Raw genomic sequence first — 25,630 nt, forward strand, 5'->3', positions numbered from 1 at the left:
TCTTTTAGTTTCACGTAAAATATAATATGTGAATATTCCAATTAGAATATTTATAAATTTTATGTTATATTTTAATATGAATAAATGGAGAAATATTCGAATCCTAAAGGAACTAGTAATTGAAAATATTAGAAATGTAGAATTAACTTGTAGTATCCACTTTTATGAGTAAGGTGTATTTTATTAGTTTGTTTAATGGATTTTCGCCTTTAAACAAGCGTTTCTACGCAAAGGAATTATTTGTTTACGAGTAATTAATGACTCGAAGCTTCTCAATTCCTGGTAGAACAATGTGCGGCTCCCAACGAATGGACGTAACACGAAATAAATTTCTCTGTTTGACAAGAGAAGCTACAGAAAATTCATACTGGATGAAAGTGAGTTAAAACTGACTAAAATCGTAACTGCCACATCTATAGAAACATTTAACTCCAACTGCAATTGCAAACAACTACAAATTTCGATTGTCATATGAAGTTTATCGTAATCATTTCTATTTATCATTATTAAACACAGATAATGTTTGTTTAAAAATACTTTTACAGTATATAGCTTTTACTCATGCGATAAATCGGAATACATAAATCTTTTTTATAAATTTAAGGCGATAATAGCAGCAGTCGGTGTATGATTTATCTAATCTACTACACTTGTTCACTTTTTATTTTAATTAATTATTTTATTTGTTTGAGATAATCTAAATTGTTATTCGATTAGATACACGTATAAGATATAATATACAAGATTTTCGTTTTAACAACATTTCAGATACTTGTAAAGTTATATGATTTCATTTAAAACACTCGAGATAAATTTGTTTGATTACAACTTCTCATAAACAGAAAAACTTTGCAAATAAACATGATTTAGCGTCTTCTACAAACAGAGATTATTAACGCAATATGAAAGCTCTTCTCCTCCTATTCTAACAAAACATTATTATTTTATCATCCAAGTTTGTAGAAATTTTATTAAAATAATCTTTAATAATCATTCTATTATTCGAGAAAATACTTCTTATTTCTTATTTATACTACGATTATGAAGATAGTAATTTTTATTGGCCCACCCTGTAAGTAAAAGTGCGAAGATCTTCTCGATTCCCAAGCGCAGGCATTAGGTCGCAAACACAGAAGAACCGTGTCCACACAGTTAGAGATTAATTCCCGGCAGATGAAAGCGCTTAGTTTCTACGAAACAAGAGGAAGATCCGACAAGAAGAGAGATGAAAGATGCTTTCTAAGGATAAGATGAGATTCAAGGGAACCGGCACATCTCAGGGTCCTCAGGGTCGCGATTCATCGCTCACGACCTTTACTTTCTCCAGTTCCCGTGCGCGTGACAACTCTTGTAGGATGAGAAGAGTGAAAAAGACGAGGAAGACAGCGGAGAAGATGAGAAGACGCCGGAAATGGTATGACTGGCCAATCATTCCCGAAACTTTAAGATGAAAATATAAAGGGAAACGACTTTCGAAACTGAAGAACAAGTTTTATCGGTCATGTTGTCACTAAGAAAACATATTAGAATGTTAAAACAGATTTAATACGATACGATCGCTCACGAAGCATTATTGTGAAGATTTCATTGGAACAAGCATCGTTGTAAACAATGACTATGCAGATATTTATGCAAGATCTGACACATCACGTTAGAATTTAAGATTCTTACATTATACTAGACATTGAAAAGTAGAATATACTTTTTATACCCAATTTAAGTATTATAAGATTATTCACTTTCTTGAGTTAATAGGGTTAATATAAGAGTTAGATAGTTCACCCCATATAAATGCCTATATGTTTATGATTGAAAGCATAGTATAAATCAGATCGTACCCATTGATGAAGAAAACGATTGATCGAGGAAGGCGAGACGTTCCACGACATTTGAGATATATCAACGCTTAATCGGTCAGTCGTGGGACATAGCGTAATGAGAAGAAAGTTTCAGCAAGAAAATGAACAAGGATTAATTGTAAGAGCTGCTCATTATGAAAAACGCTTTTTTCGATGGATCATTCGATCAGTTGACTCAATTTGATCTAATGATGATCAAAAAGTGGTGAGCAAAAATTTACACAGTTCGTTTATCAATATTCACTTTCATATGATTTTTCTACATTTAATATGATTTTTTAATATAACATGATTAATAGCACTTTGATATGATCTTTTAATACCATTTTTTCTATATATCCAAGATAATCTATGATATATTCCCCCCATCCTTAATTTCTTTTAATTATCAACTCTTATATACAAAATATCGTTTTCTTCTTCTTGTATTATGTATCCTTTATACCAGTAAAGAAAATATCTTCTTAGTACAATAGCAAATAAACAAAAGAAGATTTAAAAATAGATACAGCGGCAACATCATAAATAGGAATTGTATTATTGAAAGACTTATCTTTATATTTTCTCTTATGAGAAAGATAAAAGATATTTCAGGTTTTCCTTTATAGATTTTACTTCCTTAAGATTACATTCCTGGTACTTTTGAAGCGCTATAAATACATAATAGCTTTCAACTTTTCATTTCGAATAATAATTACAAGCCAAATTAAGTCCAATTTGGTATGAAAACTTTCTCCATTTATATGTTCGTTACTGTATGTAGGATACATAACTTATAAATTACGTCATTCTATAGAGGGTTGAAAAATGCCGGAAATCAATCATGAAAAGCACAACCTTCTGTTTTCCTCATTACGTCTTGACCTTAATAGCGAACGTCGCTCCTTTACTTTCTTCATCGCAGTCTCACGGTAATTTTAATTCACGATACATACTTTTTCTCGCGCACGCTTGCAGGTCTCTTGTGTGAAGATATAGGAAACCGCTTTCAAACATTCTACAGGTGGAAGCATCCCAACGTGAGGCAGATGCGAGTAAATGCAATTATCATATAATGACCGCAAGACGAGTTGGAAGAAGAGCTCCGATCAATGTGTCGTTGGTTTCCACGAACGGTGAAAGTGCCGGATCCGGTAGTGGGTGCTGTGTATATATCCTGGCAGCATACTCGAAAAGCTTCAGAAATCTTGCGTTTACGAAGAAGTCTAGATCGGGCATAAAATAGAAAGAATAAAATAGAAAGTTAGAGAATGATAAATAAAAAATAGATGATAATAGATGGGATTAATAGATGAGATAATAAGTGAGTTTGGAGAACATTTGGGAAGAAATGGATTTTGGAAAAATTTAAGAATAGGCAGATTTGGAATAGGTTTAGGAGAAAATCAATTTTGAAAACTTTTCAGGAAAGCAGACTAAGGAAAATGTAAAAGAAATATAAGGCCTTGATCAATACAGGGAGATTATATAAATATATAATATCCCAGAAAAAATGATGTGGATTTTTACTATATTTTAATTAGAATTTGATTTAGAACGTGTAATTAAAATTTTATATACTTTACGATCGGTATAATAAATCTTACCTTTGTTTACACTTGTTGTGTCAGATACATTATTAAATGTTTTACAAATAGCAAAGTAATTGCTAGCTCGTAAAATTAATGTGAAGTTGTTTGCATACTTTACTTTCTATATTTCTAAAAAAAAAGCAAGTGTTAATAAATCCAAATTCTCTTAAATGTGTTTAAATATATCTCTATTTCGAAAAAAATAATATGTGCAATTTTTGGAATTGTAATATTTCAATTATTTATACTGGAATATGTAGTTTTCTCAGTGAATCTGAGAAAGTGACGCTAGATAGAGTTACCTGCAGGTTTGTAGGAATTTCTCTCATGTTTTATGATGTCACTTTATCAGCATAATTGTTGTTTCCGCCGTAAAATCAGAGGAAACCGCTTTCTATAAAAACAAACCAAATTTAGAAAATAATATTATGCATCTTGTAAAATAATTTAAACGTTTTAAAACAATTTTTAAATTAAGAATGAAATATTATTATGTTCGATTTAGCTTACTCAAATTGATCGTATATTAATTATTAAATAAAATCAAACAATTTTCTCTTCGTTCATATGTATAAATGTATCCATGACCATTGCTGTAAATAAATAAATAAATATTAGTGACGTTGACCAAATAATCGAATTTTTAGAAATTAAAGCTTTTGATATTTTTGCATGATGAATCAATCAAGTGTCCTTGCGCTCATAATCTATTTGTAGCAAACCGAAACATCGAAAGTTGTTCATGCTTTATGTATGGCGCGGTACGAAGACATATACGATCACACATATTACCCAATAGAAAGCGAATCGTTCATACGTTGGATTTGTGGCAATTGCGATCTATCAACATTTCTATCATAGGATTAATGACCGGTTTGAAAAAATGGCAAGCATCTTATCAATAACTTAACATATAAATCTTGCGATACTGGTTTCTTCGTCAAGTCTAAAAAGAATGTTATTATGAGATGAATATGATAATGTGATAAATAATACTGATAACCAACGAAAAATAACTACAATACCTAATTTATAAACTTTTTACCGTATCTTAATTTCATTTCATATTTTTCTTGCAATAAATTGTATTTCAATAAAGCTGACATAATTTCATTCACGTACCATTCAAAACTTTCTGTCATAATTATAACAATATAATTGCTTGTGTATGCATCGAATTACAATTACATGCGGTTCTTTTGAATCTTTTCTTCGATGAAAAGAGTTCAAGTGTTTCTTTCGAAAGCTGAGCATTGGTGCCTTTTAATCATTGATCAATTTTTCGTTCGCTACGCAGAATGCGAAAAGGCGAAAAGTACGGTGTCATGATCATCGTTTACTCGGCAAGGCCACTTTCACATGGTTTGCCGCGATGAGAACGAGCAGGTATATATTCTTCCTTTGTTCATCCTCGGATTTTTTATTCAGAGCTCTTTTTAAATTTGCTTATTCCTGTGGCGAAAGTAGGGTCTATAGATTATCGCGTTTAATACGTATCTATTGAAGATTTAAGTACAACTATAAATGTCTTCTTCTTGAATTTCTTCAATTACATAACATGAAAACCGAAAGACTATAAAAACTTCGCTTGAAACGTCAAGTATCATAGAACTTAAGTACTTCAATATTTAGGCCTTATAAATAGATATTCCAGAACTCAGCCACAGTTAATGATTGGAAAGTTCAGGTATCTCGTCATTCGGGTATCCTAGAACTTAGATATTTTGTAATTTAAATATCTGAGATGTCTTCATATGTAGATAGAGAATTTGAGTACCTGTGTATTTAATGATTCGAAGATTCATTATATATCTTGTCATATAAGTATCCCGGAAATCAGGCATTTCAATATTTTTAAATTCAAATATGAATTGCGACGAATTTTATTCTATAAAAATTTCGCAGTTGGTGTTTGAGATTTCAGGTACCTTGAAATACCTGGAAATTTTCAATTTTTAGTTGAGCTGTTGTAATAGTACACAAATATTTCATTTATAAAATGATTTGTACCCAAACGTTCAGTCCCACAGTAGAATAGACACGAAAGGACTATCGATAGGATAGTTACGTGAGCTGTACCGTAAGCGGATAACTAGTTTATTTGGTTTCGTATTGTATGTAACGTGGAATCATTTTGTAACGTGCATGAAACATACAGGTCAATGGTAATGATAGCTTACTTCGTTGCCCATTAGAAACGTAATTTCACCCAGATAACGCGCATCGCTGACCGCGAATGGAAGCAAATTTCACTTTCGAATTGGGATCAAACGCATTCTACCGCACAACCGTGTATCGTAATATAGTCGTCTTATTTACTATTTCAAGAATTATTCACTCTGGATTGTTACTCGAATAATTACATGTCCGTAAATGCTAACTAAACAATAATTACGTCAATACTTGAGCTGTTGAACTACATACAATTTTTTAATAAATAGTGGCAATATGTTTAAATCGTATTGTCTGCAACCAAGATCAGTATATATATGTATAGTCTACTATATAATTCAAACTTTATTTAAAATGGACTTTGGTTTGCTAAATTTATAAACTAAACATTATCCCACACATATTCTGCATTTATCTTTCCTACTTATGCATGCCCTATCCTCATTTACTATGTATAAACTACTTTACTAATATTGCATGTTCCCATTCGTATATCTTATTTTCCGTTTCTATTTCTATAACTATTTTTATTCTTTCTTCTAGTACTTTTCTAATCTCCTTTTTTTCTTCATCTGTTCTACCTTTCTCAATCACTTTACCAAGAGCAATATTTGTTCGAACGTTTCATTATTTAATAGAAAATAATGACAGCCCAACAGTACAATTTATTATTTTCTTATTCTAATGCTAATAAATCCTTTAAAAAGGTTTTTCTGTTTGTTTTTCTATTAACATAGTACATCAACGTAATGTAAACCACATATAATTTAATTTCGACGATCAAACAGAATTTCTAGATCAGAACCGTTCTGTGACATTCAACTGAACACCCAATTAAACATCCAGATTTCACCTGCTCAGGGCACATCATTGATTACAGGAGTTGAATTTAACTTTCGAACTGAAATCGTCTCGAACGCATCGAGACACTGTGGGTCTATACGATGCAACCGCAGCTCTCTACCCGTATACGTGAATATCCCGGAAGTTTGACTCTGACAACTCGAAACATGACTGAAGCCAGACGTTATAAAAAAGTTACAAGAATATTCGTAGAAATTCCGGAAGATATCCGGATAATATCTCCGTCGGAGTTATACGTGATTATATAAGCAATCTGGTGGATTTACAATCTACGTAAATATGGGAAAAAGTTTACATCTGCTTGCATACAAATCATGCGCTGTTATGCATTATTAATAAGTTCCTTTCAGAGAAAGCGATCTTCATTTCTTCCTCGAACACATTTTTTTAAACATTACTTATTATTCATGCAAGTTGTAAGTTGGTTCTAGTTTAAGGAGATTTTGTTCAATGCTATCGGAACGATGAAATCCAATAACTATAAATAACAAAAAGAACCTGTATGAAACATATCGAATATTGCCTCAAACTTGAAAAGTTCTATTCTATTTTTTATTCTTTCCAGATTAAATGAAGGCTCAATTATTTAGTTCTACATCAATGTTTATATTATTTAATTTAATATATGAGATTAATTAAATACCTAATATATTTTTTTAGTGGTGAAAAAAGCCGCCAAAGCCAAACAATTATCAAAAAATAAATTGTTCTTATATGTGATTGAAATATCTAACAAATATTTCCCAATACTTTTTTAATATTTTCCAAATATTTATGAGATATTTTCCAATACTTTCTATGGATAATTCGATCCATTTGTATTGTACGAAAGTGCCATTAATTTCTTAAGGTGTCGGATGCATCCATGCGTACACCAGATCGAAAGCTCATGACTCCAGGCGATTGTTAATTGGTTCGATCACATTGCCGCGTTGAGACGTAAGTTTCACTTTCAACCCAGCACAGCCTGCACCGTCTTCAGATGCATCTTCAGCTCTCTACTCATTCGTTATAGCGGAAGCATGCACTCACTCGTTTACAAGTCGAAAACCGAAGGCAGGCACGCGTTGCTTTTTTTCCTTGCCTGTTTCATGCTAAAAGGATGTACCACCATTGTGACTTTCCCATCGTGGAAATTGCCTGTTCGGCTGGGAAGCAGGAAAGAAGAGGCCGAGTCACATGAGAAAGGGATAACTATCTGAACTTGGTGACCTGCAGGATACATGGGACACATTTCCTTCTTACTCAGCTGTTTCTATTTTCAGTGGCGTCGAATATTCGTAGAATTTTCTATTTTTACTCTGCAATAAGATGGAATATAATATTTGATGTTTCTTTCCTACATGTTTACTCATGTGTTCTTCTTTATTTCTGATATAGTAAGTCATGAAATATATACAATTTTCGTAATATATTATTTTCTACATAGTAAGGCGTGTATTGATTACAATCACTTACAGTCACATTTTGGTATCACGAAGTAAAATAATGGTAGATTGGAAAGCAGGTATTATTCAAGAGTTTAATGACTGCGCCAATGCCTCTTATTCTTCCACATAGCTTTACTTCCACCGCATGAAATGTCAAGGAGCAACATAGAAATTCGCTAATCGTGAACGGGCAGATTTATATCTGTCACTGGTCAATGTCTCCTATAAAACTATCCTCCGGACAATTTCAGGTTCTTCGTGATTAACGATATTAACACGAAAAACTTAAAAATACACGGAAGAAAAAAGAAAAAAGATGCAGTAAACTTTACCTTGAATCTCGAGCCATGAAGTGAAATCCTTGTTACTTAACTTCGACGCATTCAACATATAGCACATTATTTGGCATTTTTTTCATTTCACTTGCGCTCTTAATGTATGAAGATACATGAGCGATTTAGTCGAACGTTAAGTACAAAATATTTTAATACTACTCGTGAAGGTTAATGACAGGAGAAAATTCCATGGAATCGAAGCTTATTCAAGCGTGCTTGGGTAACCGGCCGTGATCTTAATAACTCTTCCTGCTCTCTGAGAACATTCCAACGTTCATATAGCTGTTACAATATGTGAAAGTTAATCTCGACGATTAGCGCATTCTGACACTCTCCACTGTCTGACAGTTCTGACAATTACGTTTTACACCTTCCAACGCTCCTTTGTTCATCCTCGTTTTCCGATGTCATTCAGGATCTCACCAGACAAGAGAAAAATCTTCAACGCTAGTTTCCTAAAATGTCGCTGGATTTCTGTAGAGAGTGGAACATCCGGTTTCTAATTTACGCTGCACGAGGATAAAGATATCTATCGAAGTGTACGCAACTGCGTGCCAGGAAATCAAAGAGAATGAATACGTAACCCGTGGCCCGAAGAAAATTCATGCAATTCACTTTCAAACAAGGATGTGACAATGCCTAACGCTTTCTAATGAGTAGAACAGATGCTTGTATTAGACGTTTATTGTCTACAAGTGCTAACTACACGATAGCAACTCAAGTACTTATTTCAGAATTCAACTAATCGAAGATTCGGAAGAGAATACATACATGAGAACTTGTATATTGAAAATTCAGGCACGCTTAGATTTAGATGTATTTGAAAGCTCAAGTACCTACTTCAGTTACCTCGGACTTCAGACATTACAAAAATTATGTACTCGGGATTATCGATGTTGATTCAAGTATTCTTGGATTCAGATATACGTAAACTCAAGTATTTTTCGTACCAGATACATAAAAACTGATACGTCGGGAACTGAGATACTTTGGAAATTCAGATGTAGTACTAGCAACATTCATACCATATATTAATACACAAAAGTAGCGGAAAAATACATATCAAGCTTAAGAACCCTTTGTAATCAATCAATGAGAAGTTACGACGCTGTAAATTTTAAATAGTTCCTTTCATAATTTTCTTAAGTATGTATCTTAATTCCAGGATATGGACTACGAATGATGGAACACCTTTCACTGACTTACCCACTTATTAACAGGGGCGACCCATCGTATTTCTAGAAGGCATTACGATTCGTAATGGAATGACGAGATTGATAGAAGACCAGAGTAAGGCTGTTACATCAATTGCCCGGCGGTATTTGTTACTTTCACTAAACTTCCACACGCCGGAACTGGCAGATATTCAAAGGATCTAACATTAACCGAACTATATAACGAACGACAGCATATACCAAACGTCCTAATTGAATATCAAACACAGTTTTAGTTAAGTAACACTTGTTGAACGTTCGGTGAAAAAAAAATACTATGAAGTTCATCAACCGATAAAACCCTACAAAATGATTCTAAAGTTTTCCATGCAATGAGAAATAAATTTTCGCAAATAAGTAAATAATATTAGTTCTGATTGAAATAAAATCTTAACAGGGATACTCCACATTGAGTTGCTTTCTAACACATTCTCGTGTCTTCACGCACAATTTTTCTTTCAAATCACGTATGCCACCGATAGTGCACGCTACTATTATACTTATCTGACAAGCGTTGAAAATGTCAGAAACATGAATGGAAAGTTCAGTGTGTACTAAAGACAATACACGTGACACGAGACCTGTCAAAGATCATATTGAGCACTACATGAGATTTGGAACTTAAAACGTGATAGAACTTTTGAGTTAAACATAAATTTCTTTGTTTACTGCTAGCTCAAGATCGCAAAATATCGTTACAAATAGACTGCTGGTTTTTACGTAAATTCATATTTTAGAGAGTATAGTAATCACAAAAGTAGAAAAAATAGCAAAATGGAAAGTTGTTTTACCTATCGAATATTATAAAAGGCACTATATTTTACATATGTTCATATATTTATATATTTTATATATTTTTTCATATTATGTAATGTGCAATTATGTACTGTACAGTTTTGTATTTTCTAATTCCCTATATTATTCGCGTGGACACTTTGATTGGTGAAAATCATGGCGAAGCATTAATTGTTAATGGATGGCGGGTAACAAGGATTAGGTAACGCGATAATGTTTGTTTATATGGACATGCGAACGTGCGTAAACGAGCGTACGTGTATATGACCATGTAGTATGAAATCACCACGGACACCTTTCACTCCCGAGAAATTACATGGACAAAAAATCAAAGACAAATGAAAGATTTTCGAAGTAAAGAGACATAATTATATCTTGAAGACTGACGATACTGTAATCATTTAATTTTACCGACAGAAAAAAGTTAGGATGGTGTACGAAATATTAGAACGTGTTCTTAGACGACTACACGTGTTCTTGTAGGTAGAGTAACATTCTGATAGAGCAAGTTTTATATCTCTGCTTTTTAGAGACGAATTATTTCTTTAGAAGAAATATTCTATTTTCTTCACTTTCTTAAAAACTAAACATTTTTAAGAATTCTTTGAATAATTAGTAATGAAATTCACTATAATTTTTATTTTTTAAAAGAATTATTTTTATTTTTTAAGAGAACTAATAGAAAGCAAATACATTGTGGAATCAGAAGAGACTATAAGCTCGAAAGATATCGTGCATAAAATAGGAAGGATAAACATTTATCTTGTATATCTGCTTGCTCGTTTCCTCGATTATTGCCAACTATTTGATATAGAGATGCAGTAAATAACATGAAGAAATCACCAGCGAAGAAATTTGTGTAAAGATTTAAATCTATTATCCATTACTTCAACGAAAGTGGCGGGAACATCTTTTCGAGTAAACTGTTGCACAGACAAAATAGGATAAAGTATCACGCAATGCAAAACGTATTCTGTCCTAAATGAAACGAATATCATAAATACTTACATTGCTCCTTATCATAAAGAGCAATTTTCTAACAATGTGAGTTTTAAAAGAAGAAGACGGGTATTTACATCTTTTTTCTTTCATAAAGTTTATATCACTTCTCCATACTGAAAATAAGTAACGTAAATATTAATATTATTCTTAATTGCAGATTAATCTGTTAATCATATGGTACCAATTCTTTTATCTTTCGTGAATAAAACTTTTCTTTCTAACTCTCAAAGAAGAAAATAAGAGGAAGACCTAGTTCTACTTCTGATAAGAACTAAACTAAGACACCGTTTCCGGGAACGTGAAGCAATCGTTTGTTTTTCGTAAACCTTTTTACCGGAGCACGTAACCCAAATATCGAAGAAGAGACATTTCGAGGAGCGAGACTACCTCGAGGGACGAGACGTTTAGAAAGCAAGCCGTAGGTATTTGCCCATAAGTCGACCATCTGGAGTGCAAATACAAATTTCTAAAATATTTCGATCCTCTATTTACCGTCGCGCCTTAGGAAACGTCTCAAACGTCCTTTTTTTACTTCCACCCACGCGCCAAATGATGGATGACAGATTTCATATCTTCTTCTCCGTTTCACAGTCCTATATATCCTTACTATGATATATATGTGCATACATCAATATTTGCCATTGCTAACTCTCCTTCTAAAAAATAGGAAATTAATTAGCGAAACTTTACCAGATAACAGCCAATGAGTATTTATTCCGCGCCGGGCTCTTAAGTTGTGACACGCAATGATAAACATATGAAGAACTGAAAGTTAGAACTTAATAAGAAATTCTAAGAATGACGGCTGTTAGCTTTGAACGTTTCAGGTTGGGCCTTTTTCTCAGGGTCAAAAGAAAATGTTAGTATCAAGCGGAAACTAATATCGCAGACGCGGAGGAATGGTGAAACGTCGGTCTGGATTGTTCTCGCGTACAGGTTTGAAAATCTGGAGCAACCGCGCGACCAAATGATTTACGAACCGGAATAGTTGGAACATATCCTAGCAGTTTCGTTTGCTTTCAAGTGTTTGGCTTCGTAGAATAAAGAATTCACTTTCATCCTGCGAATACGTGTACCTGTCGTTGCGTATTTCGCGCGAAATTAGACAGTTATCACTTCCAGCTTGGCTCGCAAACCCAGTGGTGTAGTACAACATATTAACACGCGAAATAACTTTGGAATACGTTGGATGGAATCGATATCCACTTCAAGTCACTAATACCTAGGTTAAGTAAAATAAAGACTTCATTGTCTAATTAGAGATATCTACTTTATGACATTTCTTATTATTTATTATCATTTACTTATTCTTACCATATTTCAGATTTTGCATCAAAGTGATGATCAAAGTGCGTCAGCTGAAAATGGAACCAAAGTAAAAGAAATTATCATTAAAGTGAAAGAAATATTTTTATATCATTTTTATTGAGTATGCTTTCTCATAACTTATTTCGTTTCCTACCTTCATCGTCCACTATTGTTTCTCTGACAGCCTCATTTGTGCCATTATTCTTTTAAATTACATATATTCCATTAAATTTGGAATGTTGACATATATTTCGTGATTACTAATGGTTAAGATCTCAAAGAGGTAACAGGAGTCGTATCTTTTGCATTGTAATATTTTTTCCCACTTTAGCGTGAACTTTCACTGATGCAGGCGTCTGTGATTATGAACTTTTCAAATAAAACGCAACGCCACCATAATCCGTGTCCGTTGTTTCGTTTCAGACAATTAAATCTTGCGAAAGTATGTAACATATAGGAATGTGAGTCCCTCTTCCAAGGAGCAAAATTGTGTTGTACATAAAATTGTATATCTTGGACATATTTCAATCAATGATCTTGAGACGAGATATTAGATTAAATAAGTAATCACTATATTTCTGTTTGTCTCGTGACTGTTGAATAACTGAACGGGTAGTAAAATTGCGTAAACGGAATCTCATTCGGAAGTTGATCTATCCAAACCGTCTGCGTAATTAATGAAACAGAACGCATTAGAAATCATTAATGAATAAGGACGCATCAGGAAATTTATTTTCACTCGATGTAAAGGCGAAACCATGATTGTGCCTAGCAGCAACAATTAGTTCCGCGATTTTCTATACGACACTTTTATGAATACGTACTTTTCCTTATTAAAAGAAATTACGGATTAAGGAATATAAGTAGAGATTCTATAATTTATGATACAAATTTCTATTTCTATATTTCTATTATTCGCAACACCTTTTTCTTCAGCTCTTAAAAATCCAATTCCTTTTAGTCTTTTACAGGTGGAGAAACTTTTTCTTACTTTAATGTATGCTCCTCAATCACTGAATCAAGTGGCAAAATTTGATGTGACGTCGATCGTACGCCTTCCGGCGCTTATCAACGATGACAGGATATGTGAAAGGAAAAACGATGCTGGTCCAGCCGTGGGGCCTTTCAGAAGAGAAACCAGCAGTGGATGTGAAACGGTTGGATGTCCCGAAATCGGTCCGATCATACAAAGGGAAAAAATTTACATGAAACACGAAGTGGCGCCGATCGATCTCTTTTTGCCACCACTTTTCCCTTCTCAGGTAATCTGGAACACCAGGTATAACCTTGCTACATAACCTTGCTTACCCGTGAACTTCGCCTTCGCTGGACAGAGCCGCGTAAATACCAAGAGAACGAAACCGTCAGGCTCGCCCGACCGGATCGCGTTCCCGATCACTTTCTCCGGAACGATAGCCCATCGTGGTATAGTATAAAGTAAGATCGCCAGTCTGCTCGTGGGAGGTGGACTCCGGCAAGGAAGAAGGAGAGCGAACGTAGCGATGGGATTAAGTCCCTTCTGAGCTCTACAAATTATTTTATGGATGTTTTTTGTTAGCGTTACTATGAAATATGGAATAGGATACTAATTATAGAATATACAATATCAATTATGAGGAGCAGAGGATAGGTAGAACAGATTTTGTATTGAAATCAGTTGTGGAGATTCCTTTTGAATTCTGTGAATAGTTATATGAGTAAAATACATATCATGTACAGTATAGTATCAATATTCTAGTAATATTATACTTAGGCTAAAAATGTTGTGTAACATGTATAACGACATTTTCTGTCATATTAATTTTCCTAAATAATATAGCCAGTATCTTTATATTAAATGAAATATATTTAATTAAATTAAATTATATTAAATTATAAATACATAATATAATATATAAATTACGTTTTCTATTATACTGCCCTGATTATCTCCAAAAACGACTACTTAGTTTAAGAAAGGAAATAGCATTGAAATTTGAAATATTGTAAATATAGATCCACAAAAAAGGAAAACCTTACAAGAACATGATAGTACCTTCATGTAACAAACTGTGGTCAGCCAACAGAAAAGAATAAAATCGGTTCCATCGCTAGGTAGTCAAGTTACGGGCTTTCCGTAACGTCGTCCCCTCGGAGCCCACCACCATCGTGTCTCGATTTCCTCTGACTATGTGGACTGCCTCCTCCACCAGGACGATTTTACCACCACCTTCAGCACCTGGCCCAGGCGCACCACGTCCACGAGTCACCTTCCGACGATAGCACTGGGGGAGAATACGCGCCTATATAACAACGGCGTTCCGCTGATTGGACGAAGTAACTTACGTTTTCCTGCACTTAGGGAACAAGAGTACGCGGCCCGAGCCCGACGGGCGGCATTGCGAAAAATATGAGGATTCGCCCGGGATGCGTGGTTAGTTTTTCTTTTAAAACATTTGTTTCGATTAAGTTTCTCGACCTTATCCACAAATCGTGATTCTTTTAACTATCGCATCTGAGTAAGGTGGATGTTCTCGAACGATTTCATCGTAGCAAGGGTGCAAGCGAAATAATCGGTGATGTCTTTGAGATTCGTCATATCTGGAGTAAGTAGCGAGTGTCATGATTGAAGAATGGTGATCGACTTGACTATTAAGATCATCGTACTTGAAGTTTCTGGTAAAGTAATGTTGATTACCATTTAACGATTGGGCCAACGTTAGACGCTCCAGGTTATTTATCTGAAAAATAGAATCTATGGTTAATTTATATGGTACTATGTAGATCGTTTTTAATCATTTTGTTGTCCAGACATAATATAATAAAATATAGGTAAAATGTGCATACCTTTCATGAATAATCATAAATCTAGAAAATAATATCTGATAATATAATTTAAGTTTTAAAATATTTAATATTGCAGAAACATTGAACTAGATATTTCTGTTATTTATTACAATTTTAAACGATCCTGTTTTCTTCGATGCTCATAGTATTTCTCCTCAACCATGTTTAACAATTCGAGAACAACGATGGACAGAACCGGAACTGTAGGGCGACAGTCACTATTTGTCTACAAACGTGTTACTTGATTATCGATTGGCAACGAGTTTCGAAAGTGATGTACCATAAACGAACAGCGGTTAAAAGTCATGACTAGAATATTACCATAAAAAAATCAAAATTTCTCCGTGTCTTGTATTGCATGTTTCAGTTTTCTTATCAAGATTTAAACGTAATTATATCTGGAACTCAAAAATAGTTAAGGCAAACGGCGTTAAATAGTGACATTTGCTAGCATGTTACTTATAGAGAAATTCTGTAATAGCTGCAATTACGTTGTTCACAGGCTGCACTAGTAGTGCTACTGCAAGCCGCACTTGTGGCGAGCAAGGCAGTGGATCAGAATCAACTGCAGGAACAGAAGTCTCAGCAACAAATTCCGTAAGTGTACATTTCATTATTTTTACTAAAAACATAAATAGAACTTCATTAAAATCATTCTTACTATATACTATTTCTATGATCTTTCAGGATTAAAATATTTTTCTTTTAAACAATTCAAATACTATAGTAAATATCATAGTAATACTATAGCAAGTTTACTAGTAAATTATTATAGTTTTTTAAATAACTTTTGAACATAGATATGGCACAGCGGCACAGAAGAGATGGGGTGATGATTTGGGAGGCCATGGTGGCGGTTTAGCTACCGGTTACGGTGGAGATCTAGGTGGTCACGGTGGAGATCTAAGTGGTCACGGTGGAGATCTAGGTGGTCACGGTGGAGACCTTAGCGCTCACGGTGGTGATACAGGAGGTGGTTTCGGCCATTCTGGAGGAGGTGGCTTTGGTCACTCTGGCGGTGGTGACATCGGCGGTGGTTTTGGTCATTCTGGAGGTGACATTGGCGGTACTTTTGGCCATTCCAGTGGAGGTGACGTTGGTGGTGGTTTTGGTCATTCTGGAGGAGGTGGTGGCGATGGAGGCAATGGAGCGCTCGAAGAACACCATGACGATCATCACCATCATCACCACGATCATGGCTATTGGAAGAAGAAACTGATTTGGAAGCCAGGATGGAAGAAAATCTGGAAACCAGCAAAGAAACAAATTTGGAAGCCCGCGTGGAAGAAAATTTGGAAACCCGTGTGGGTACCAACACAGAAGGCAGTATGGAAAGACATTCAGGTGCCAGCTTGGAAAAAAATTTGGAAGCCCGTGTGGAAGGAGATACAGGTCCCAGTGTGGAAGGACATTCAGGTACCAGCCTGGAAAAAGATTTGGAAACCCGTTTGGAAACCTATAAAGGTGCCAGCCTGGAAGGAAATTCAGGTGCCCGCGTGGAAGAAGATCTGGAAACCGGTTTGGAAGGAAATTCAAGTACCAGCGTGGAAAGAGATTCAGGTACCAGCCTGGAAAAAAATCTGGATCCCTGAATGGGTGAAAATCGGCATTCCTGGTGAGCACTTCCACGGCACCGATAACCATGGATGGCAGTACACTAGTCACGATCTGTGGAAGAAGAAACTGATATGGAAACCACTATGGAAAAAGTATTGGAAACCAGCGAAAAAACAGATCTGGGTACCGGACAAGAAACTGGAGTGGGTGGAAGCCTGGAAGCAAATCTGGAAGCCGGCCAAAAAGCAAATTTGGGTAGATGACAAGAAGCTTATCTGGAAGGAAGAATGGAAGCAGATTTGGAAACCATCTAAGAAACTTATTTGGGTGCCTGATAAGAAGCTGGAATGGAAAGAGGCTTGGAAACAGATTTGGAAGACTGACAAGAAACTTGAGTGGATACCTGATAAGAAATTAGCCTGGAAAGAAGCTTGGAAACAGATTTGGGTACCAGCTTGGAAGGAAATTTGGGTTCCAGCATGGAAGAAGATTTGGAAACCAGTTTGGATATCAGAATGGTTCCCCGCAGACGACCACCATCCCCATCACCATGGTTGGGAAGACCGAAAAGATACAGAGACTCAAAGTTCTCAGATAGTTCCTTATAGTTCTGATGCTGCTTCAAAGCAGAACGCTCAGGCTCAGCAACAGCAACATCGAATCGACGAGAACAAGGTTAGATGGGATAGATCTTCGAAGACTGAAGCTCCATCGATCAGTCAGGACCTGGTGCCACCACCAGCATCGAAAAATCAAAGCGGTCAGACAGCCAACTTTGGGTTTACCAATCACTGATCGAGCAGTATAAAAATCTATAGCTTGTATAAAAACCTATTCAAGAGTATTGTAACATAAGCCGCTGTATATATTATCTTAGTCGTATAATAAGTTGTAGAGAGTTAAGTTTTCGAAGGATTAATCGACTGACACGGCCCTGACCCTAACGCGTTCTATCTTTATGTATGTATATTTTCTACTCCCCCTTTTTATACAATGTTGTTGTTACTTTTGTTAACCGATGCCGTTACAAATAAAGTTGATTAATATTTTGTTAAGACAATTTTGTTATTATTTCACCTGATTATCACACATATTTTTTAGAGGTATTACGAATGAAGATTATAGAAAATTATAGTAAGTCTACATAGCAAAGAAAGAAAAGCCTAATAAAGAAAAACTTCCTATTATTACAAATTTTCACATGGCATTGCTCCACGTTAACTAAGTAATATATAAATTCCAGAACCTACTCAAGATTAGAACATTCCGCAAAAGCAAGAACTAAGTAAATATTTGCTACACGAATCATCGACAAACATAACTTCAATATTTTCTTATAGTATTTCTTCTCGCTTCTTTTTCATATATTCTATATCCAAATCGTAATCTACACTAATACGCCGGTATTACCGGTACAGTTTGTTAATACATATTTCATTAACACCATCGCATTTCGCTTCGTCATCCGAGGATCCACTCGACATGACGCAACATGGCCACGCGGTTGTAGCCGCCGCAGCTACTGAAAAACCGGAGAAAGTTCGAATCTGTATGGAAGGAAGTCGTGTCGGGTTGTATATGGGAGACCTCGACCGTAGAGAAAGTATCCGTGCACCCACACATATGAGAGTGGTGCGGCTCACATGCACTCAGCGACATAAATTAATTCCTGCCGCTATACTGTATTCTCTTTGAGTTATCCAACTGCTTTATAAAGCCGGGTCTGCACCTGACGAATGAACGCAAACCTTTACAGTAGCTCCACATTAATTGGTTGATTGGATTTTCCTTCTTTAACAAGAGATCGCTATGCCCACCAGTTCTTCAAGCCAACTTTGAGAAGTAATCCAATATCGTTACAATAAACAAACATAGATCAGGTATTTGTATACATATAATTCGTATTTAATACGGAAAAGCTACAGTCTCAAAAAGCTAAAAGTCTCATGAAAGTATTTGAACATCAATTATAGAAAACTTTTATGTAGGTATACATGTTATGCCAATTTAATATATTGTACCTATTAACCAATTTAAAATTTCATAGGCAATACGAGACCCGACTATTCTGATTATATTTGATAAAATATGAAATCAATCTAAAAATGCATATAAAAGTTACAAGTCTTTTATTGCAAACATATATTTAGTAAAAAGTTAGTACATACACATGAATAACCATCTTATACATGTAATAGGTGTTAAACATGCTCCCATTAGACATTGAAGATTATTAATATAATAGATAATTCACTGTTTAAACACTTTTATGATCTCTACGAAATATATAAGTGTCTGCAAGACAGAATGTCTTGCAACTTCTATGTATTAGTTTCAGATTTGTTTGAAATGTATCAGTATAATCATAATAGTCGCGTTTCATCACTTTCATCAATTTCGGAATCGTTTCGCATAACAAAAGAAGGTTTCTATAAATATTCAAATACTTTCGTAAGCAACTGTATACTCCAGGTTTTTTAGAACTCCCTTGTTAATTGATAAAGTCCAGAGTCTAACCTAACCTATGACTAGTGGAAGCTTCATTGCAATTTAAATCACACTTGGTGTGTCATCTACTAAGCAATCATGTTTGTTGATGCTTATCACGTTGATTCATTGATGTCGTTTATGTTTGTTCGTATCTGTTCATCAAGTATAAACTCGGCTTAATAGGTTGTATGTATGTGTACATTGCGCAGTGGAATCGGCCTCAATGCACGACGAGAGAAACTTTTGCTTTAATCCAACTATACCGCAGGGTCAGACTTTTCATCCAATGTGTTTCGCTCGGGGAAGAAAATAGAATTGGAGAAATGTCGTACACGTATATTTTCTAATCGATCTCTTCAGCCAATGATTTCCACTTTTCTCCGGACCTCTTTCTCTCGTTCGTTTCGTTACAATTTGTGACAACGTTTTATCTCCTTGACGTTCATAGGTTCGACGAACTAGGTGAGATTTTGTTAGGAAATAATATATTTGATTAGAAACATTTACCCAAGAATTTCTGTGAACCTAAAATATTTCGTATTATTTACTTCAACTGACATGTAAGAAACTTTTTAATGCTGTTTGGTTTGGAATGATTAAGAGTTAGGAAAGATTTAACTAGAATTAGATTTTTCACCGTTTGTAGTTTTACGAGCTTTTCTTAAAAAACTGTTGGCCTTTTTAGCAATGAATTCTTTTAAATAGCTTCTATAGGCTCTCATAGAGTATTTCATCTCTGGCCTATATATTTGGAATAAGTTTTGTGAAGATTATGATAAATACATAATAATGGGACTATGTTATACTTGGTGAATGAGACAGATAGAGGTATGTATATATCTTGGTATGTATATATGAGATTTAATATTATTTTACTGAAAAAATGAACCTGTTTTATTAATGAATTTTTTTACGTTTCCCCTTAATTTTCTTTAGTATCCAACTAACAGCAATAATACTATTTGCTAGGAATTTATAATAAAAACGAAACGAACCTTTCGGAAGAAGCCAATATATACATATTTAGAATATCTTTCAGATGAAACGATTAAGTGTCCAAGGTTATTTCCTTAAGAATATATTCTTTTCTACGTTTCTGAAGGTGATTTTATGGTTAAATGGAAATCTTGCGAGTTCAATACCAACCGATTACCACAATAGTAAGCAATTTTACGAGTTTACGAGAGCAATGAGGAATTAGGACGTATTAAGTAAGTTTCACGCGCATAAACAATGATCCATTAGCGCCGCCTTCGAGTAATTTCTAACATAAATTACGATTGGTTAGGATTGGCGTGAATTTAATGGCGGCGAAACCAAAAGTGGCTGTATGTGATTTTTTCCTAGCAACTGTACAACATTTTACTCTATTAGAAAGCGGTAATAAGGAAAGTATTTCTATATATAAAGATTAAGTCTACATTCGTAAATACATAAAACTTATTATATTATTTTTTTTTTCAAAAAAAAGAAAGCGAATGAATGAAGATTGAAAACATTTATGGAAAAGTTAAAAACAATGTTTATTGCTACTACTTCATCGACGTGTATCTGCAAACATTGCTCATAAAACATACGTGTCCAAGCGCACGACGTCGACTTATGTTTGTTTTAAAATACATACTCAAACACGTGTAGGTATATCAATGTGTAAACGATTGTCTAGAAAGAAAATTACGATATAACATCTTGCATGATCATAAAATCTAATTAAGCGCCATATTAAATAATCACATGTGAAGCAATGAATATATTCCTATAATATAATATATTTTTATGAGTAGTAATATATCAAATGATTAAATATAAGAGAAACATCATTGATCATTTTATATAACACTATTTTTGATTACAATATTTATAATGATCGAATTTTGATCTTTGATTTAGAAAAAAGTTGTAGGTCAGAGTTACTTTCCAAAACTTTCCAACAGAATTATTCGAGATCGTGGGTGTATCAGAAAGTTTCGTGTTACTGCCACTTCATGTTACGGAAGGTCAACAACAACACGACATTACAAATGCAGCGGATATGATATAATTAGTAGGTAACCATAAATTGCAACTGACAGAAATGCAAAACCTGTTGGATCGGTTAACTTCAATTAGTTTATTTAACCAGGAAATAATTCAGCAGCAACTTCGAAAGTACAGTTTCTATGGCGCCTCTTTTTTTGTAAGCTATAATGAAAATAAACAGGTAGTCGGTTCTTGTTATTTCAGTATGTTTCATTGACCTTAGTGAGCTGAATATAAGCTAATGGAACAATTATTATTTTAATTATCCATCATTTTTTTCAGAAATCGTATTTGAAAAGTAAAAGGAGAAATAATATTTTTTTTATTTGTGGTTATTCTCTTTCATTTCAAGAGGAATTTAACCTCGTGTATTCAGTATTCCAAGCATTCTTCATAAGTAAACTGCTTATAAATAGACAAGTAGAAACCACAGACCATTAACAACCACCAAATTCACAGAATTTTCATTCTTCTTCAATCTTTTCAAAAATAGCGTTTCAAATTTGAAATCGTTGCTCCTCTTAAATAAACAATTCACAGTACTTTTCTTATGATCGAAAGCGTGGAGACTTTCGCCGAAGAATTTCTTCTACGATATTACATAAACGACAATGATTGTTAAGTTCAACTAAGCGATTTATCTCGCGTTGAGTTTTTGTTGTATCATAGTCTTAAAAAAAGAAGAAAAGAAACAGATAACATTTTTTTAAACGGAGCACAGAGTGAGAAGAGCACCATGAAAAGGATGTGTCAGACAAAAAGATATTTTTGTCAGAGGCCATGGGTGTCACGCCGATAATATCACAGAGTGCCACTAGAATCGTTTTTGTTACAATACGTATATATGCTTGGTATAGTAGCCGCATTTGAAGTCCCGAGCTGAAGTATCAGTGCATTTCAAGATGCTCTACGTGACCATCTCTCTTCTCCTTATACTCCTTTTTATGTTTGGCGTTTATGATTGCATCAAACCGCACAACTTTCCTCCTGGTCGGTGAACAATCAATGTGTAATTAATAGCAAATATATTAATTCCTAACTTTAACCTTTTTTATAAAATCTAAGACAAATTTTATGAGAGTAATAACAATTGCTTCAACTTATTTAGTTAGTCTAATAAATTAATATACTTCATCAGTTTCTTTAATATTCGCATTTTATTCAATATTCGAATAGGTCCAAAATGGTTGCCAGTGATCGGTTGCTTCTTCACGTTTCGACGATTGAAACTGAAACACAAATACACTTATTTGGCTCTTCAAGACCTGAGGAAAACCTACGGGCCGATTCTGGGCCTGAAATTAGGGAATCAGAAAGCCGTTGTGATTTCGACGTACGATCTGGTAAAAAAAGTTCTTCTTCAGGAAGAATTCAATGGAAGACCGGATGGATTCTTTTTCAGAGTCCGTGCGTTTGGAAAAAGGAAGGGTAGGTAATGTTAGTCTTTTTTTTAATTCACAATAAAATTACTTTAGTTATATTTAGAATATTCACTTCAAATTTAACATATTCTTATTAATAAATTTTGATAGGAATTTTATTCACGGAAGGACCAATGTGGTCTCAGTGTCGTCGTTTCACGATGCGCCACCTTAGAACCTTTGGCCTAGGTCAAGCAATTATGGAGCAACAGCTGATTGTCGAAGCTGATAATCTTGTGAATTACCTTCTTCGTGCCAGTGTCAAAGGTCCAGTACCAATGCATACAGCTTTCGATATTGCAGTTTTGAATTCTCTTTGGTTTATGTTCGCTGGACACAGATTTGACTATGCAAACGAGAAATTAGTAGAAATTCTCGAGACCGTCCACGATGCCTTCAGGTAATTTGAAACAAATTTTTTTTAGTATCATCACATCGTAGTTAAGAGTGCATAAGGTGTATGTTATACGAATGTAAATATAAATTTGCATACTTACACGAGTATATTCATATGCTTCTTCTCATAGATTGATGGACACAATGGGTGGCATTGTTTCACAAATGCCATTTCTACGCTTCATGATACCAGAATTATCTGGTTACAATGATTTAATGAGAATACTTCAGAAGCTTTGGAATTTCTTAGACGAGGAGATTAATATCCACGAAAAACGACTGTCTGGAAATCAACCGCAGGATTTAATTGATGCTTTTCTTTTAGAGATTTCTTCAAAAAATACTGAGCAAGGTGATTCCATTTTTGATCGTGAGTATCTCCTTTTATTTATACGATTAAAATATGATAACCTATTTGTTACTAAAGAATAATTTAATTGTTTAAAAGGGGAAAATTTATTGGTCCTATGCCTGGACCTCTTTTTAGCCGGTTCAAAGACTACGACAGATACCTTAGCGACCACTTTCCTATTTTTATCTTTACACTCTGAATGGATTAAGATACTCCAGGAAGAACTAGATATCGTCGTAGGTAGATTAAGATCGCCTACTTTAGAAGATTATTCATCGCTACCTTTGATGGAATCGTTTCTTGCGGAAGTAATTGATAGTTGGAATTAATTATACTATAACCATAAGATTCCGCGCTTTTTATTATCGTAACTACTGATCCATTGCACTTTTTTCTTTTGAATTATATAAACAGATCATTATTACGATAGGTACAGAGATATTTGATCTTGGCGCCACTTGGAGTACCTCACAAGACCATGAAGGACGTAACTTTCAGCGGATATAGTATACCCAAAGCAAGTATTACAAATATAAATGTCCCGAATAAAAACATCAGTCTATGTATTCTTTATTATGTTATTTTAGAATACTATAATTCTCCTGGATTTCCATAGTGTGCTAAATGATCCAACTTATTGGGACCATCCAGAAGAGTTTCGACCACAGCGATTTCTCGACGCAAATGGCCGATTCTGTCAAAATAATGCTAGCATACCATTCGGTTTAGGTCAGTCTCCATACACAAATCTTTCTCACTATAAAATTTGTATAAAATATTCTGTAAGAACTGGAAATTCATCTTGACAAATTTGATTCGTTTCTTTTCACTTGAAACATTTTCGAATCTCATATATGTATACACACGCATATATACACACAGCTCATTAATCCGGAAATAATTCACCAGATAAAATCATATTTTTTAAGTTTATGTAGTTCTTATTGCCAAATAGACGTCATTTAAATAGAAACTCAATGGATAATATTGTAGATGTAAATATTTGAAGTCTTTGCATATTCTGAGGTAAAATGTTCCAGAATTAATGATGTCGTTCTGCCTTTTAGGTAAAAGACGTTGTCCGGGTGAAATGCTAGCCCGGACATCCTTATTCTTATTCTTCGCCTACGTTATACATTACTTCGACATTGAAATTTCACCAGAGCACGGCAAACCCGATCTAAATGGATACGATGGTTTCACTATATCACCGAAATCTTATTACCTCAAGCTTACGGCGAGATCTGATGTTATAAACTGCGCTACAATGTAAATATTATAGATAATTAGACTAAAATATTAAGTGTAATATGTCCTATATGTTTTAATAATTTTATTGAATACAAATATGAAAGCTGGAAATTATATAACTGAAGATTGTGAGTAGTCTTCTAAGAATAAATTGCTATTCTGTACATAATAATTGGGATACCATATGCTTACACGATGGCGATTCAATATAATTCATTAAACACCAGAGTCGAGGAATGTGCTTTATATTATTTAATAGAGAAATGTTTTTATTCTATTTATTAAGTAATATCTCCGAGTGTATGATTTCCTAATTACTTCAAATATATAATAAAAAAATTTTGAGAAGAAAAAGAATCATCTTCAATATTTAAATACAAACTACATAATTTTTATTAGCTTTACAGAATCTATTTTCCAGTGACAAGGAAATATTTGACAGGCATGTTGAAACCTAATATAAAAGGACTGAATCGCCACGTGGCGTGCGAGCGAAGGTACATTTGGACTTCTGCGAAACGAACTGATTTCGTCGAACACGTAAAACGACCCGTAAAGCGACTTTCACGCGGTAGAAACAATAAACAATATTCAAGAGAAAAATTTGTTGAAGTCAAACAAACCGAGCTTCTATCCACGGGTGGAGCTACTTCAAAACAGAGAAACGTCACATTTAACGTGCATCGGCAACATCTTTATCATTGAAACAATAAATCGAACAAATAAAAATAGGTATATCCAGCCTGGATACTAAAACAAATGTACAGA

The 25,630-nt window shown here is 34.3% G+C and overlaps 2 protein-coding genes and 3 long non-coding RNA genes across 18 annotated transcripts; 2 read left to right on the forward strand and 3 right to left on the reverse strand.

Annotated features, from left to right (window-relative positions):
* Positions 1-2,062: 2,062 nt before the first annotated feature.
* On the reverse strand, positions 2,063-5,126 carry LOC143302791 (uncharacterized). Its single transcript, XR_013058589.1, has 6 exons — positions 4,456-5,126; positions 4,223-4,376; positions 3,941-4,023; positions 3,733-3,824; positions 3,446-3,559; positions 2,063-3,064 (listed from the first exon to the last, which is right to left on the reverse strand). It is a non-coding gene; the product is annotated as an uncharacterized LOC143302791 (long non-coding RNA).
* Positions 5,127-10,921: 5,795 nt separating this feature from the next.
* On the reverse strand, positions 10,922-13,210 carry LOC143302894 (uncharacterized). Its single transcript, XR_013058756.1, has 4 exons — positions 12,705-13,210; positions 12,557-12,600; positions 12,223-12,464; positions 10,922-11,898 (listed from the first exon to the last, which is right to left on the reverse strand). It is a non-coding gene; the product is annotated as an uncharacterized LOC143302894 (long non-coding RNA).
* A 44-nt stretch (positions 13,211-13,254) lies between these two features.
* LOC143302807 (uncharacterized) lies at positions 13,255-15,336 on the reverse strand. 2 transcript variants are annotated; one of them, XR_013058612.1, is made up of 4 exons: positions 14,876-15,336; positions 14,586-14,814; positions 13,859-14,076; positions 13,255-13,672 (listed from the first exon to the last, which is right to left on the reverse strand). It is a non-coding gene; the product is annotated as an uncharacterized LOC143302807 (long non-coding RNA). The 2 variants fall into 2 exon arrangements; XR_013058611.1 differs by having other exon boundaries at positions 13,255-14,076.
* On the forward strand, positions 14,854-17,993 carry LOC117153462 (uncharacterized). Its single transcript, XM_033327536.2, has 3 exons — positions 14,854-14,963; positions 15,879-15,973; positions 16,177-17,993. Exons 1-3 carry the CDS (start codon positions 14,940-14,942, stop codon positions 17,726-17,728), a joined length of 1,671 nt encoding a protein of 556 aa, XP_033183427.1. The 5' UTR covers positions 14,854-14,939; the 3' UTR covers positions 17,729-17,993.
* A 745-nt stretch (positions 17,994-18,738) lies between these two features.
* Positions 18,739-25,622, forward strand: LOC117153463 (methyl farnesoate epoxidase). 13 transcript variants are annotated; one of them, XM_076619118.1, is made up of 14 exons: positions 18,747-19,885; positions 20,109-20,251; positions 20,393-20,634; positions 20,712-20,815; positions 20,899-21,057; positions 21,358-21,467; positions 22,619-22,870; positions 22,975-23,263; positions 23,391-23,629; positions 23,708-23,919; positions 24,042-24,128; positions 24,199-24,340; positions 24,679-24,880; positions 25,262-25,622. In XM_076619118.1, the coding sequence occupies exons 5-14, from the start codon at positions 20,906-20,908 to the stop codon at positions 25,284-25,286; spliced, it is 1,710 nt and encodes a 569-aa protein (XP_076475233.1). In that variant the 5' UTR covers positions 18,747-19,885; positions 20,109-20,251; positions 20,393-20,634; positions 20,712-20,815; positions 20,899-20,905; the 3' UTR covers positions 25,287-25,622. The 13 variants fall into 13 exon arrangements, with proteins under 13 accessions (XP_076475261.1, XP_076475233.1, XP_076475229.1 ...); XM_076619114.1 differs by having other exon boundaries at positions 20,360-20,634; positions 20,712-21,057; XM_076619103.1 differs by having other exon boundaries at positions 20,712-21,057.
* Positions 25,623-25,630: the final 8 nt, after the last annotated feature.

This window comes from Bombus vancouverensis, chromosome 1 (genome assembly GCF_051014615.1).
Source record: "Bombus vancouverensis nearcticus chromosome 1, iyBomVanc1_principal, whole genome shotgun sequence".
In the NCBI taxonomy this organism is placed as follows: domain Eukaryota; kingdom Metazoa; phylum Arthropoda; class Insecta; order Hymenoptera; family Apidae; genus Bombus; species Bombus vancouverensis.

What these genes read in the sequence shown, in the direction of transcription:
- LOC117153463 (XM_076619106.1), top strand. Translation starts at nt 20,906, where the DNA reads ATGAAGATTGAAAACATTTATGGAAAAGTTAAAAACAATGTTTATTGC. An exon ending in AGGTGATTCCATTTTTGATC is followed by an intron (nt 23,630 to 23,707) that starts GTGAGTATCTCC and finishes ATTGTTTAAAAG; the next exon opens with GGGAAAATTTATTGGTCCTA. An exon ending in GTTATAAACTGCGCTACAAT is followed by an intron (nt 24,881 to 25,261) that starts GTAAATATTATA and finishes AATTTTTATTAG; the next exon opens with CTTTACAGAATCTATTTTCC.
- LOC117153462 (XM_033327536.2), top strand. Translation starts at nt 14,940, where the DNA reads ATGAGGATTCGCCCGGGATGCGTG. An exon ending in GGATTCGCCCGGGATGCGTG is followed by an intron (nt 14,964 to 15,878) that starts GTTAGTTTTTCT and finishes CGTTGTTCACAG; the next exon opens with GCTGCACTAGTAGTGCTACT. An exon ending in AAGTCTCAGCAACAAATTCC is followed by an intron (nt 15,974 to 16,176) that starts GTAAGTGTACAT and finishes TTTTGAACATAG; the next exon opens with ATATGGCACAGCGGCACAGA.